Source organism: Leptinotarsa decemlineata, unplaced genomic scaffold, assembly GCF_025532065.1.
Source record: "Leptinotarsa decemlineata unplaced genomic scaffold, Ldec_3_MD MMD2_tig00000090_RagTag_RagTag, whole genome shotgun sequence".
Taxonomy (NCBI): domain Eukaryota; kingdom Metazoa; phylum Arthropoda; class Insecta; order Coleoptera; family Chrysomelidae; genus Leptinotarsa; species Leptinotarsa decemlineata.
The window spans coordinates 539,241-552,743 of NW_027412541.1; the positions used below are offsets into that span (position 1 = coordinate 539,241).

Below are 13,503 nucleotides of genomic sequence, written 5' to 3' on the forward strand. Positions count from 1 at the left end.
CCAATCATTCTCAAACAAGGTTCCAAAATTCATTTCCAAATAAAAATTTTAATATTCCACGTTGGCACGAGATAAGCAATAACAATGTTACTCAAAATAGTCAGGAAAATAGCGTGTATAGTTTAGGTACCAGTTCAGGTCAAATTCCTTTTGGTATTAGAAATGATGTTGAAAATTTGCAATTGTAAGAAACGTTCGCAGATGATGACGTATTAATTGATTTTTTTGTTGTTTAGTGAAGTCAAGGCGATGTGACCTTGAAGTGTCTGGTGCATGAATCGTTCAGATTTTTTTTTCATATGAGATTTTGTGTGTGTGCTTGTGTGAGAATGTACAGTACAGGGTTTCATCATGTGTCCATCGGTGTGAGGCCACCAAGTTAGTGGTGGTGTGACGTCACAGTATCAACCGTTCAACGGTAGGAGAGCGAGATGTTCACTTCACGACGTGTGGCTGAGTAATGCGTATTCATCGGTGTGCCCTCACCTCTCTCGATGCGATGAAGGCTAAAACGTAACGTGTCACCTCACAAACCACAAGAGGAGACTAAATCATCTGTCGGTAACAAATAAGACCGATGGGTATCCGCGGCTAAGCTTAACAGTGGAGACGGGAGTGGGTTAACCAAATTAGCAAATTTCAAATAGATCTTGATGGGCACCAGGTAAATTTAATCCTCCAGATACCCTAAGTAACTCACAATATCAATAATTTACCAATCAATATTGGAAATGAAAGATAAAGATCCCCAATATGATTTATTCAGAAAACCTGACTTACATGGATTAACCGACAACGCTTCTAAGACAACAATGCGATATTCACACTACTACGCGATGTTCAAATGTCAATACAAGAGCGCGGTGTATATAATCACAAATTCAATCAGCCATAAATTACGGTGGTAACGACGCTCAAAAAAAACTACAATACGTCATGTAAAACTACCACGAAACTTGAGTAGGTGTGAGCGAAATCGTAAATACTAGTATTGGAAGGTAAGACAATCTCGTTTGCGTCGCGTGAGCTTAGGCGTAGGCGCATCGGTGTCAACAAACAATTGTAAAAGGAAGTAAACACCTCAATTTGCGTTTTACAAATAAAACCAAATACGTAATCAACTAGCGGTGAATTCAGCCAGAAAGGTAATCACTATATCAAAGAGGTAACAATAAACAAAAGGGCAAACAATTATTTAAACAGGTAACAATAAACGAAAGGGCAAACAATTATTTAAATAACTCAATATTATACAACTATTCAAATAAATAAAATAACTTGCGTGCTCCTTTTGGGCCACCCGGCATATGGGGTTAGGCCACCCCGTAGTTCGACGGAGGTGAATCACCCTGTAGTACGGCGGAGATGGATCACGCTGTAGCACCGCAAAGATAGATCACCTTCTAGCACCACCAAGATAGATCACCAGTAATGGGTCACCAAATAGGACCCCAAAAAAAATAAAACCCTACGAAAGGAAATTCTCAATCAGAATCAGATAAAACCAAAGTGAGATTCGAACCCGTTCAATAGGGACTAGTTGACTAATCGATACCCCTGGTATATTTCCATTAAAAAAGTAACAAGATAACAAGAGTATATTTTTGGGTGCCCTGTATAACCATATAACCCGTTAAAAAAATCAAGAAAATTGAATGAGTGTTGAAACCTCTCTCCAAAACTAATATTCAGGTGAATTACAACGACGAAATAAAAAATTACTAAAATAATCAAAAACACATTTAATAGTATAATTCTTACCCTGGCCAAGGGATTTCCTATACGTTTTCTTCGTGTGCGGTGCTCTGCACGGAAGTCCTACTGGGACTTGATGAGTGACTAAGGGCCTTCTGTTTCTTATGAATCTAGAGACGCGAAACGAAGGTTGTAGAATTGAAGAGATGATACCATAGCTAAGACCACATGAGAGATGTGATAGTGATTCAGACATACCTGATTTCGGAAATCCTTTCACCTGGCACAATGAGTTTGGTAACCACCACAAATCCTCAGAAGAGTTGGAGTTTCAGACTGCCAATATACACACCAAAATGACCAATCAGTCTTCCACTATACAATCTTGACTCGTAGAAATAATCCCCGTGAAAGATGGCACAAATACAACCATATATATATATATATATATATATATATATATATATATATATATATATATATATATATATATATATATATATATATATATATAAAAATAAATAGATAAGTACTCTTTGATCATTCCCATATTGATTTCAATTTAAGAGCCACCGGTATACAGCTGTTTCAGCCTATTGGGCATCGTCAGTACCGGGCAGGCGGTCCTCGATTGAAGACAAAATGAGAAAAAACCAAGAAAGTACTTGATAAAAGTAGCTGCCTGCCCGGTACTGACGATGCCCAATAGGCTGAAACAGCTGTATACCGGTGGCTCTTAAATTGAAATCAATATGGGAATGATCAAAGAGTACTTATCTATTTATTTTTTGATTTTCATGGAATTATTTTCCAGCAGCTTGACTGCATTAACCTTTCTAGATTTCATATCATTTCTAGAAACATGTGGATTCGTTTTCCGATGGCATTTCAGGTTAGCTTCCCAAATTTCTGCTACCGCAGTTGTCGGTTGATTGGTCAAACCACCAACACTGACATAAAAACTTGGCAAGTTGACTTGGGTGTCACACCAATAGGTGGTTCCACTTATGTTTCGCTTGTGTTTACGCAGCTACTTTTATCAAGTACTTTCTTGGTTTTTTCTCATTTTGTCTTCAATCGAGGATATGACGATGCCCAATAGGCTGAAACAGCTGTATACCGGTGGCTCTTAAATTGAAATCAATATGGGAATGATCAAAGAGTACTTATCTATTTATTTTTTGATTTTCATGGAATTATTTTCCAGCAGCTTGACTGCATTAACCTTTCTAGATTTATATATATATATATATATATATATATATATATATATATATATATATATATATATATATATATATATATATATATATATATATATATATATATATATATATATAAATATATATATATATATATATATATATATATATATATCCTACAAATCAGTCTGATGGTACACTTAAACTTTCAACCAAGCTCAACGAAGGTCAACCCCGAAATTCCGAGAGACTGCCACATCTGACAGCTAACCAGTTGTTGCCACAGTGTGTCCAATCTACACTACAAGAACCAAGGTGGCGCTGTGCACAACATCATAAATCTATCAATTCCACCACAGCCACTCGAGACATCATCAACAAGTCCATGACCCATCAAAACTCCTTCTCAAAGCAATGCAACCCTAAAACAACCCTTGACAATTTGAGTGACCGATCAATCCCTCACCCGTGAACAACTGTAGAACTAGTTCGGTGTAGGTCGTCGGAACGACACTACGAAAGTTCGGCAGATGTCAACCAACAGCTGCCTCTTAAACTTGTTATTAAATGTTTATAAAAATATAGACTCCAACCTATTTTCAACTATTTACCGATCCTTATTCATGCCACGGAATAGAAACATATAAGGCAAGTCGCCACATTTTCCCATTCAGTACGAATATTTGAACATTCATATTACGCAAAATATTTACCGAAAATATCAAACAGTATTCAGAAATCCAGAGCTAAATAATATTATTTTCCAGGCAATATGGCTCTAATATGTAAGTAAACCTTCTGGAAGTGATGAACAACAATCTATGCAATAAATATTTTTGGAAAGGTACAGAGAATAAGGCAGACAACGGCTGAAAAATGATAGGTGAAGAAAACTGAGAAACATACAAAATAACAACTATTTCAACCCAGCCAGGAATTTCGAATTTCCAACGTCGAATGCGAAGTGAATGGTAAGTACTGGTCACGGCAGTTAGTTAGGGAGCATACATATATTCTTGTACATTTCAGGTATGGTTTTCTATGGAACGGAAGATTCCCATTACTATGATGTTGAATGAATAAAATCAACTTGTAACTGAATTACATTGTTAACATCCTCTGACTTGAAAGGGTAAGGTAGTGCTCTGAAAGGTCACATAGGAGCAGTTTTGATCTTGTGCTAAATTGAAACGTAACAAACGCATCGCTCTTGCCTCGCTATCGATGGTGACACGAAGGCGGCCGAGGACTGTGTTACTCCCCCCACCACTATGACGTATTAACTGCTTTTTTTTGTTGTTTAGTAACAGTAAGGCGATGTGACCTTGAAGTGTCTGGTGCATGGATCATTCAGAATTTCTTTCATATGAGATTTTGTGTGTGTGACATAATGACGTAATCATATTTGGTTGGTTTGAGTGTGTGTGTGTGTGTGTGTGTGTGTGTGCGTGTGAGAATGCACGGTACAGGGTTTCATCAAGTAATGAATGTTTCATCGGTGTGAGCCCACCAAGTTAGTACGTTTACATACTACACTTTCAACATTGAAATGATCTCTACATACGTCACACGATGTCGACATGGTGACTTTGAAGAAGTCTTTACACTCAGACAAGATGACTTTGAAGTAGTGGGTTTGACATAAATGGTAATGTTGGGATTTGACAGTATCCTTCATGTGTACTCAGTACCCGTCTGTACAGAATGAACACACGTCTGCATATCACGAAGATACACTGAATGTTCCATCGGTGTGAGCCCACCAAGTTATCGGTGTGACGTCACAGCAACAACCGCTTAACGGTAGGAGAACGAGATGTTCACTCCACGGCTTGCGGCTGAGTAATGCGTATTCATCGGTGTGTCCTTAACTCTCTCGATACGGAGATGGCTTTGACGTAACGCATTGCTCTTTCCTCGCTGTCAATTGAGACGCGCAGGCGGCGAGGACTGTGTTAGCATCTGTCCTCTAAACGATAGCGCAACGACCGCTGCTTGTTCGTAACGACTTCTGTTAAGGTATCCAGCTGAGAGCTGGGCTTGGCTGTGACGTCAGGCACGCCAGAAAAGTATGTTTATGCTTTATTATGTTTTTATGGTCTTCCAAGAGTATTTCAATACAATCTCACAACAAAAGGACACAAGCATTAGCTGGAAATATATTTGCGCCATCTATGAACTGAGGTTGAAGACCGTGATCGCCAAAGTGTGTAAAGGCATTGGTGTTCACTTTCGTACGGTTGTGAAGGTCTTGAAGTAATTTGGGAGGAATATGCTTCTTTATTCGAATAAAATAACTGAATAAAAACGAGTCACTGTATTTAGAAGTTGGAGAGCTTGAAATGTGGAAATAACGTCACAATGGATCAAGTGTCAGCTTGAATAGTAGAGACTGCAAGTATGTTTTTTTTTTCATAATTGAAAACCAATAATGATTATGACCACTTTAAAAATATATCTAGTATGAACACGCTAGAGAAAACTATAGTATACAGTACACAGTTATACAAGTGCTTCGGTTTTGCGAAATATTCAGAGAAAATCCCATAGAAAGTGTCTCTTGAACTATTCAATTCAATTGCTCCATTTTTCTATTATTTCGCAACTTTGCGATTCCTGAACTATAATATCTACGCAAAAATTATATTACATTTATGAAAAAAAAAAACGATCGAATCGCTAAGTACTTATTAATACAACCTCACATTTTTAGGAAGGGCTTTCAAGGGAAAATCATGTGTAATACCTGATCAGGTGTATCGTTAGAAAAAATCAAGAATAAAATCTTCGAATTGAAGATGGTTACTGTAACCACTCAGTATATACACATAAAAACTCAAAATATGAGACTGCTTGGAAACACTGAGATTGACGAGTTTCCATCCAAAATTGGGCAAATTGATAATCAATCATATTCGGAAACAGAAAAATACTTCAGAATTGGAGACAGGCAGTAGGTAATGGAGACTAAATTCAATTAACTTACATTTGATGAAATGATAATTTTCAATTTCAGTTGTTTCAATTGGCGTCCGAAATTATCATCAATAAACCAGAACGCTATATATCAACTGCGCATGATCTTGACGTCCTGGACCTGAATTTTGTAGAACCAGAACAAACCTGATATAATCTGTGTTGAAAAATATAAAAATTAAATTGCTTCGGTCTGTTATATAGCCAAAATTATGAGAAATGCTAAAAAATATTTGAAGTTATTCTTCAAAAGACTGATAGGTGGCACCATCTTTCCGTCAGTAGAAAACTTAATATCAAATAAAAGATTTTTAGGAAACCCTCGAAATAGTGAACACAAAATTCCATATTTATGCTGTGGGTTGACTACTCACAAATTATATCGACTATTACTTGAAAATTAGCATGTTTGGAAAAATCCATCAAAATAAGGTAAGGAAAATTATGCACAGAAGTTGAGAATTTCAATAAAAAATCAAGCGTTTTTGTATAGAGGGGATAAGTCGATAAGATATAAGATGGTGAAGTGAAGGAAAAATTGATTTCATTAGTATAAAACATTTTGAAAAATAGTTTCATTTTACATGATGTGTCTTCGAACTATCGATTTATGCAAACATAATTGAAAAATATTGAATATCATCTTCAGGAAGTGTCACGAAACAATAGTTATTCAACACCCACAACACCGTTTCCATGATGGAAATGGGACATAATTGGTGTGATGCTTGTGAGAGACCCCTAACAAACTCCACCCGAGTGTCGACATGTCTAATATGCAATAATGTCAAACCTGTGACACGATAACAGTGGAACTACTGGTCAAAAAAAAACAACAGCCCTTTTCAGGGCTACATTATTCATACAAACAGTAGTAGTAGTATTCACAGATTATGTGACAAATGACTACTTTGACTAAAAAAGTCGAAGTTGGGAATTTGTTAGTCATTGAATACATGTGCATTATATGACAAATTACTACTTTCACTGAAAAGTCGAAGTTGGGAATTTGTTAGTCATTGAATGTCTTCGATTATTTTAACTTTACCGATACGTCATCGCTGATGTGCATATGAAATAAATCGCAAAATTGTGGTCAAATGTGAGATGAAGTGGCTAATATCCCGATAAAAATTATAACGTGTAGGTAATGACAATGAATTAACATTTTCAAATTTATGGAAATGTCAGATCTTCACACATTCTGATGATTTGTTTTTTATTCAACTGAATGTACCTACCTATCACAGTAAATATTGATGATACAGAAATAAACACGTCAGAGAGTCAGCACGATACTTGGTTACATATTTCATGTTGTAAGAACAACCTAAAGATACAATATATTATATATCTATCCATCATCACATTTTGATAGAATAATGAAACATAAAGCCAAAGATATGTTTATAAAATTTCCTCATTTACTAGAAACTTTTAACCCCTCCCACTCATTTAATTTCAGTCACAACAATAAGATATACAAGAAATTCCATAAAATCCTAACAACCTCAAAGGTTAGTTTTTGTGTAGATGTGACAGTTAACGAAAAAGGTGGCATTGCAATGTTTTCAAAACATTTGCAGACAATGATATAAACAAACGAGTTTCCATTAAATCATCCGTGCATGGATGCAGAGACACAAACGAATGTCTAAGAAGTAAAAAAACACCAGTTGAAATATATTTGGTCAGGAAATACTCAACACATCATCAACTGAAAATATATTTATGCATATACGTATGCATTGAGAGCACGTACAATTATGTACCTAAAAAATTATTATATTAATCACTTTCAGATTCAGAACTCTCACCAATGTTTGTAATAATAGGTGTAATATCCATATCACAAAGAAGCTTTTCTCGTTCATACCATTTTTCTATGAGTGATTCGGTGTGTTTCACACATTTTGCCCAGGTTTCAGCGTTGCACTTCTCTAACGCTTCATTCCACAAACTTAATACTTTTTCATCACTGTATCCATCTCTACCAATATATTTGTTATAGTAGGTTTTGCAATCAGCCCAAATTAATTCAATAGCATTCAAATCTGGGTGGTAAGGTGGTAATCTTAATACTTCATGTCCATGTTTTCGTACCAGTTCATCTATAATACATATATATTTTTCTTTAGGTTCATCTTATCCAATTGCAATAATTCTGGTTTTGTCAATTTTCCATCAGAATCAATGTTGTTTTCGTGTAATCAACTAAACATTTCCGATTGTCTTGAAGAACTGGTAGGCTGTTTATTCAAAATTTCACTGTGGTATGGTGCATTATAATCAAAGATGGTTCTTCCAAACTGTGAAGAAACTGTAAAGTGATCCACTTGGTGAACATTGTACTATCCATTTCCCCATGGTAATCTAAGGTGGTGAGTATTTGAACAGAGCAATAAACTGGCTTCTGGAATAAACCTTTCGTAGAACCAGCATGCACAACAATAAATCGTTTACCATCATATCCTTCGGGTTTGCGTACACTTTTTACACTATTATCCTGCCGAAACTTTCTTTTATTTCCTCTGGAATAAATCCATGTTTCATCTAAGAAAACCACTTCTCGTGGTTTTAAACTTTTTCGGTTTTCCTGGTATTTGCGTAAAAAAATGCTCGTTGTGAAACGATATTAGGTCTTTCAATCAAAGCCCTTCGATTATCATCGTTCAAAGATCGAAGGGTGAGATGTTTTTTGAAAGAAAATATTCAAATTACCATAGGTACATTTCAAAATTCATAGAATAGGAGAATTGATATCATAACTGCACTTCGAATACGAGATACAAGTGAACCTTCAAATGTTAAAGAAAAATATATTTGACAATAAAGTTTGACTAGTTGACTAATTATCATACATCCAAGGCCTTTCCTGATACAGTTGTGACTGATGAAAATAGAGGGTTATATTTTTCTGTATCAGATGGAGTAGTAGAAAGCCAAAAACTTTCTTTCCCAAAAAAATTAATCACTCCTAAAAATATAACCCCTTCAATTCAGGGTTATATTTGTTTAGTCAGTTTGTTTAGTAGTGTTGTTTAGTCTAGTCAGTGTCGCGTCTAAGTCACGTGCATCGAGTGAAATCTGCTTTCTTTTTGAGAGTGTGCTGCAACGATACACTAAATTTCATTGGTTAAAAATGACATTTGTCAAAATTTAACTAATGGTATAGCTAGAATTAGAAGCCCCGGCGCAACACACTCAAAGAGAAAACACGTGAAATAACATTTATATCATATAGACATCTGAACATTCAATTTGTACAGTCTTTCCTTCACCATGTACTGAGAAGGTGTACTCACTGTCTTTATACATATCGTACAGAGTATTTCGTACTTCCATTTTCTGCCCTTCAGGTAAATCAGATGTTTTCTTTTTGATACGATGACTACTTTTTTCTGGAAATGATGTAATGGGTTTGTGTTTATTTCTTTGTTTGATGTTGAACACCGTTTTTTGAGATATTTCAAGTGCATCTGCAACTCTCTAAAATACAGTTAAAAAAAGTTATGACATTTCTTTTATGATTTTAATGGTTACCTCTTGAACAGATGAAAATGGTAACAAAGGTCCTCCATGCGCTCTCTCCCTTTCAAAATATTTGCACAAGTTCAACACAAATTGTTGTATTTGTGAATTAAGAATACTTCCAGGCATAATCTAAAAAGGAGTATAAATATATTGTACATGTTTTTGGCATGACTTTATAGATTTAATTAATGTTATTTCTCCTAATATTGTTTCCACACTCCCAATTACTCTTGTATAATATCCCGGTAATGCGGAATTATAGTCACAAATGACAATTGTGAGGTTGGAAATATTAAAGAACATTTATGAATAAAATACATTGTATTGTACTTACTTTGAAAGTAATAATGCCAGGAGACGTTTAGCTTTGAAAAAAAATATTTTCGTAATATATTTGACTGCAAAATACTGTAAAACTGACGAAAACAATACCCAATAACATAAATCAATGATACTGTCAACTGTCAATATCATGTCTGGCAAATGTAGGTAAATTATGTCGGGTGTCTGGTTATCTCTTTCCACTGTTATGAGTAATAATTGATCATCACTATAACATAAGTCTTTGATTAGCAGACAAATGTTAACGAATTGTCATCTGAAAGAGATGTGTGATTTTTATGATCATAAATTGATGACGCATTGGTAAAGTTAAAATAATCGAAGAGTCAAAAAGACACTTAGTAATTTATTTGGTTTACCCCATGGTTGTAAGGGGTGGAAAACGCAACCCCTAAAATTAATTTCCAATGTAAATTTTTGTCTTATTATTTGATTATCATTTAAAAATGTATTTCCGATAGCATGTTTCATTCTGAACAAAAATTGTCTCCTGGATTTTTTGCCCAAAATGAACCAGTTCGCAGCTAAAAAAAAATATTTTACGAACAACTACAGAGATATATCGTGATAAATGCGAACTGGATTTATTGTTATTTTGTAGTTAGTACCTGCATTAAACGATTAAAGGGTAATGAACAAAGCTGATTCATCATTGAAAAAACACACAACATGTAGAAATAATAGTAAATGAGCCACCTATTTGCTCAAATATTCCTGGAGTCTCTCTGATTACCCTGCACGCATCAATGATGCGGTTTCTTAAGTTCTCTACATCGCGAACAGGAGTACCAAAAAATCAAATGCTGTAAATGGCTCCAAATAGAGAAATCGGGGATCGAGCGGGCCAGTTCTATGGTCCTCTTCGACCTATCCACTGATTTGCATATGTTTCAGTTGAATGCTGACGTGCTACTTGACTAAAACGGGCGGGAGCCCCATCATGCATAAAAAACATATCCCTTCTGATGCCCAAAGGAACTTTCTCCAGCAGTACTGGATGTACTTCTTTTAAAAATTGAACATATTCCTCGCCATTTAATCGAGGAGGTAGAAAATGAGGCCTAATTAAATCATCCTCAATAACTCCGAGCCATACGTTAAGAAAAAACTGTTCTTGATGGTTAGTTTCGACAATAGCGTGAGGATTTTCATCAGCCCATATGTGGTAATTATGAAAATTAATAATCTTGTCCCGAGAAAAACTACATTCGTCTGTGATTTCTATCGTCTTCAGAAAGTCACAATTTCTTCTAATCATTTCCAGCATCCAATTGCAAAATTCAGGACGGTTCGGAAAGTCTCGCGGTAACAGTGCCTGTACTCGTTGCAGATGATAAGGGTATAAGTGTTGTTCCTTTAAAATTCTAAATACCATCATATGATCAACATTTAGTTGGAAAGCAATCTTTCTAGTACTGGTAGTAGGTTGTTCTTCAATCAAATTAAGTACTGCTCCCTCAAACTGTGGTGTTCGTACATCTCGATGCCGACCACAATCCTGAGTTTATTTTGTCGACTGAACCATATTCTCGTAATCGTTGATGAAGTCGAGCAAATATTAGATGTGAAGGATGCTGCCGTTGAGGATACATTTCGGCATATCTTCTAGAAGCTTCTAACTCATTTCCCTGCGACAGACCGTAAACCTAATGCATATCAGCCATTTCCTCATTTTTGTATGCCATTTTGATAACAAGTGAATGATTGAAGTAACAAGTTAAGAACAGAACAACAACACACAATCAGTATTAATTCAATTTCGAAAATTCACAAACTGTGACCTATAATTTTTCTTACCTTATTTCAATGGATTTTTCGAAACATGCTAATTTTCAAGTAATATTCGATATAATTTGCGAGTAGTCAACCCACAGCATAAATAAGGAATTTTTGTTGCCTATTTCGAGGGTTTCTTGAAAATAATTCATTCTATATTAGGTTTTCTACTGACGGAAAGATTGCGCCACCTATCAGTCTTTTGAAAAATAAGTTCAAATATTTTTAGGATTACTTATAATTTTGGCAATATAATAGATCAAAGCAATTTAATTTTTATATTCTTCAACACAGATCATATCAGGTTTGTTCTGGGGAATAACTCTTGCGCAATCACTTTTTTTGGTGATTCAAATAGGTTCTATTGCTTCACACTTTATGAAAATTGCTGATATAGTGTCAGAATCAATTGATGCTTATACCGCACATAACCTCTAAGTTAGTTAGCTTTTTATGACTCAAAACTGGCGTCCGATAAACCAGACAGATAAACCAGTCCAATAAACCAGAACGCTATATATCAACTGCGCATGATCCTGACGTCCTGGGACCTGAATTTTGTAGAACCAGAACAAACCTGATATGATCTGTGTTGAAGAATATAAGAATTAAATTGCTATGATCTATTATATAGCAAAAATTAATAGGAAATGCTAAAAAATATTTGAACTCATTTTTCAAAAGACTGATAGGTGGCGCCACCTTTCCATCAGTAGAAAATCTAATATCAAATAAATGATATTTGAAACCCTCGAAATAGGCAACAAAAAATTCCTTATTTATGCTGTGGGTTGACTTCTCGTAAATTATATCGAATATTACTTCAAAATTAGCATGTTTCGGAAAATCCATTGAAATAAGGTAAGGAAAATTATAGGTCAGTTTGTGAATTTTCGAAATTGAAATAATACTATTTGTGTGTTGTTGTTATGTTCTTACTTTGTTAATTTAATCATTCACTTGTTATTAAAATGGCAAACACAAATGGGGAAATGCATTACGTTTACGGTCTGTCGCAGGGGAATGGGTTAGAAGCTTGTAGAAGATATGCCGAAATGTATCCTCAACGGCAGCATCCTTCACATCTAATATTTGCTCGACTTCATCAACGATTACGAGAATATGGTTCATTCGACAAAAAAAACGCAGGATTGTGGTCGCCATCGATATGTACGAACACCACAGTTTGAGGAAGCAGTACTTTATTTGATTGAAGAACAACCTACTACCAGTACTAGAAAGATTGCTTTCCCACTAAATGTTGATCATATGACGGTATTTAGAATTTTAAAGGAATAACACTTATACCCTTACCATCTGCAACGAGTACAGGCAGTGTTACCGCGAGACTTTCCGAACCGTCTTGAATTTTGCAATTAGATGCTGGAAATGATTAGAAGAAATTGTAACTTTCCGAAGACGATAGAATTCACAGACAAATGTAGTTTTTCTCGGAACAAGATTATTAATGTTCATAATTATCATATATGGGCTGATGAAAATCCTCACGCTATTGTCGAAACTAACCATCAAGAACAGTTTTCTCTTAACGTATGGCTCGGAGTTATTGGGGATGATTTAATTAGGCCTCATTTTCTACCCCTTCGATTAAATGGTGAGGCATACGTTCAATTTTTAAAAGGAGTGCATCCAGTACTGCTGGAGAAAGTTCCTTCGGGCTTCAGGAGGGTTATGTTTTTTGTGCATGATGGTGCATTCAACTGAAACATATGCAAATCAGTGAATAGGTCGAAGAGGACCACAGAACTGGCCCGCTCGATCCCCGGATCTCAATCCTCTCAATTCCTCTATTTGGGGCCATTTACAGCATTTGATATTTTTTTACTCCTGTTTGCGATGTAGAGAACTTAAGAAACCGCATCATCGATGCGTGCAGGGTAATCAGAGAGACTCCAGGAATATTTGAGCGAATACGTGGCTCATTTACTATGATTTCTATATATTGTGTGTTTTGTTG

At 35.5% G+C, this 13,503-nt stretch overlaps 1 protein-coding gene and 1 long non-coding RNA gene across 4 annotated transcripts in view; one reads left to right on the plus strand and one right to left on the minus strand.

Moving 5' to 3' along the window:
* LOC111514355 (uncharacterized) overlaps window positions 1-10,134 on the minus strand; it is a 114,066-nt gene extending 103,932 nt beyond the window's left edge. The window contains exons 1-3 of one of the 3 annotated variants that reach the window (XR_012464778.1): window positions 9,742-10,131; window positions 9,417-9,536; window positions 9,179-9,362 (exon numbers count right to left, since the gene is read on the minus strand). Coding sequence is in view for 1 of the 3 variants with exons in the window: in XM_074172287.1 (XP_074028388.1) it covers window positions 9,179-9,362; window positions 9,417-9,533 (301 nt within the window). In the remaining 2 variants the exon portion in view is untranslated. Of the gene's footprint in view, window positions 1-9,178; window positions 9,363-9,416; window positions 9,537-9,741 lie in introns of all 3 variants that reach the window. The other 2 variants (XR_012464777.1, XM_074172287.1) reach the window with 2 other exon arrangements.
* LOC141481165 (uncharacterized) overlaps window positions 1-13,503 on the plus strand; it is a 179,316-nt gene that overhangs the window by 67,514 nt on the left and 98,299 nt on the right. The gene's annotated exons all lie outside the window — the stretch shown is intronic.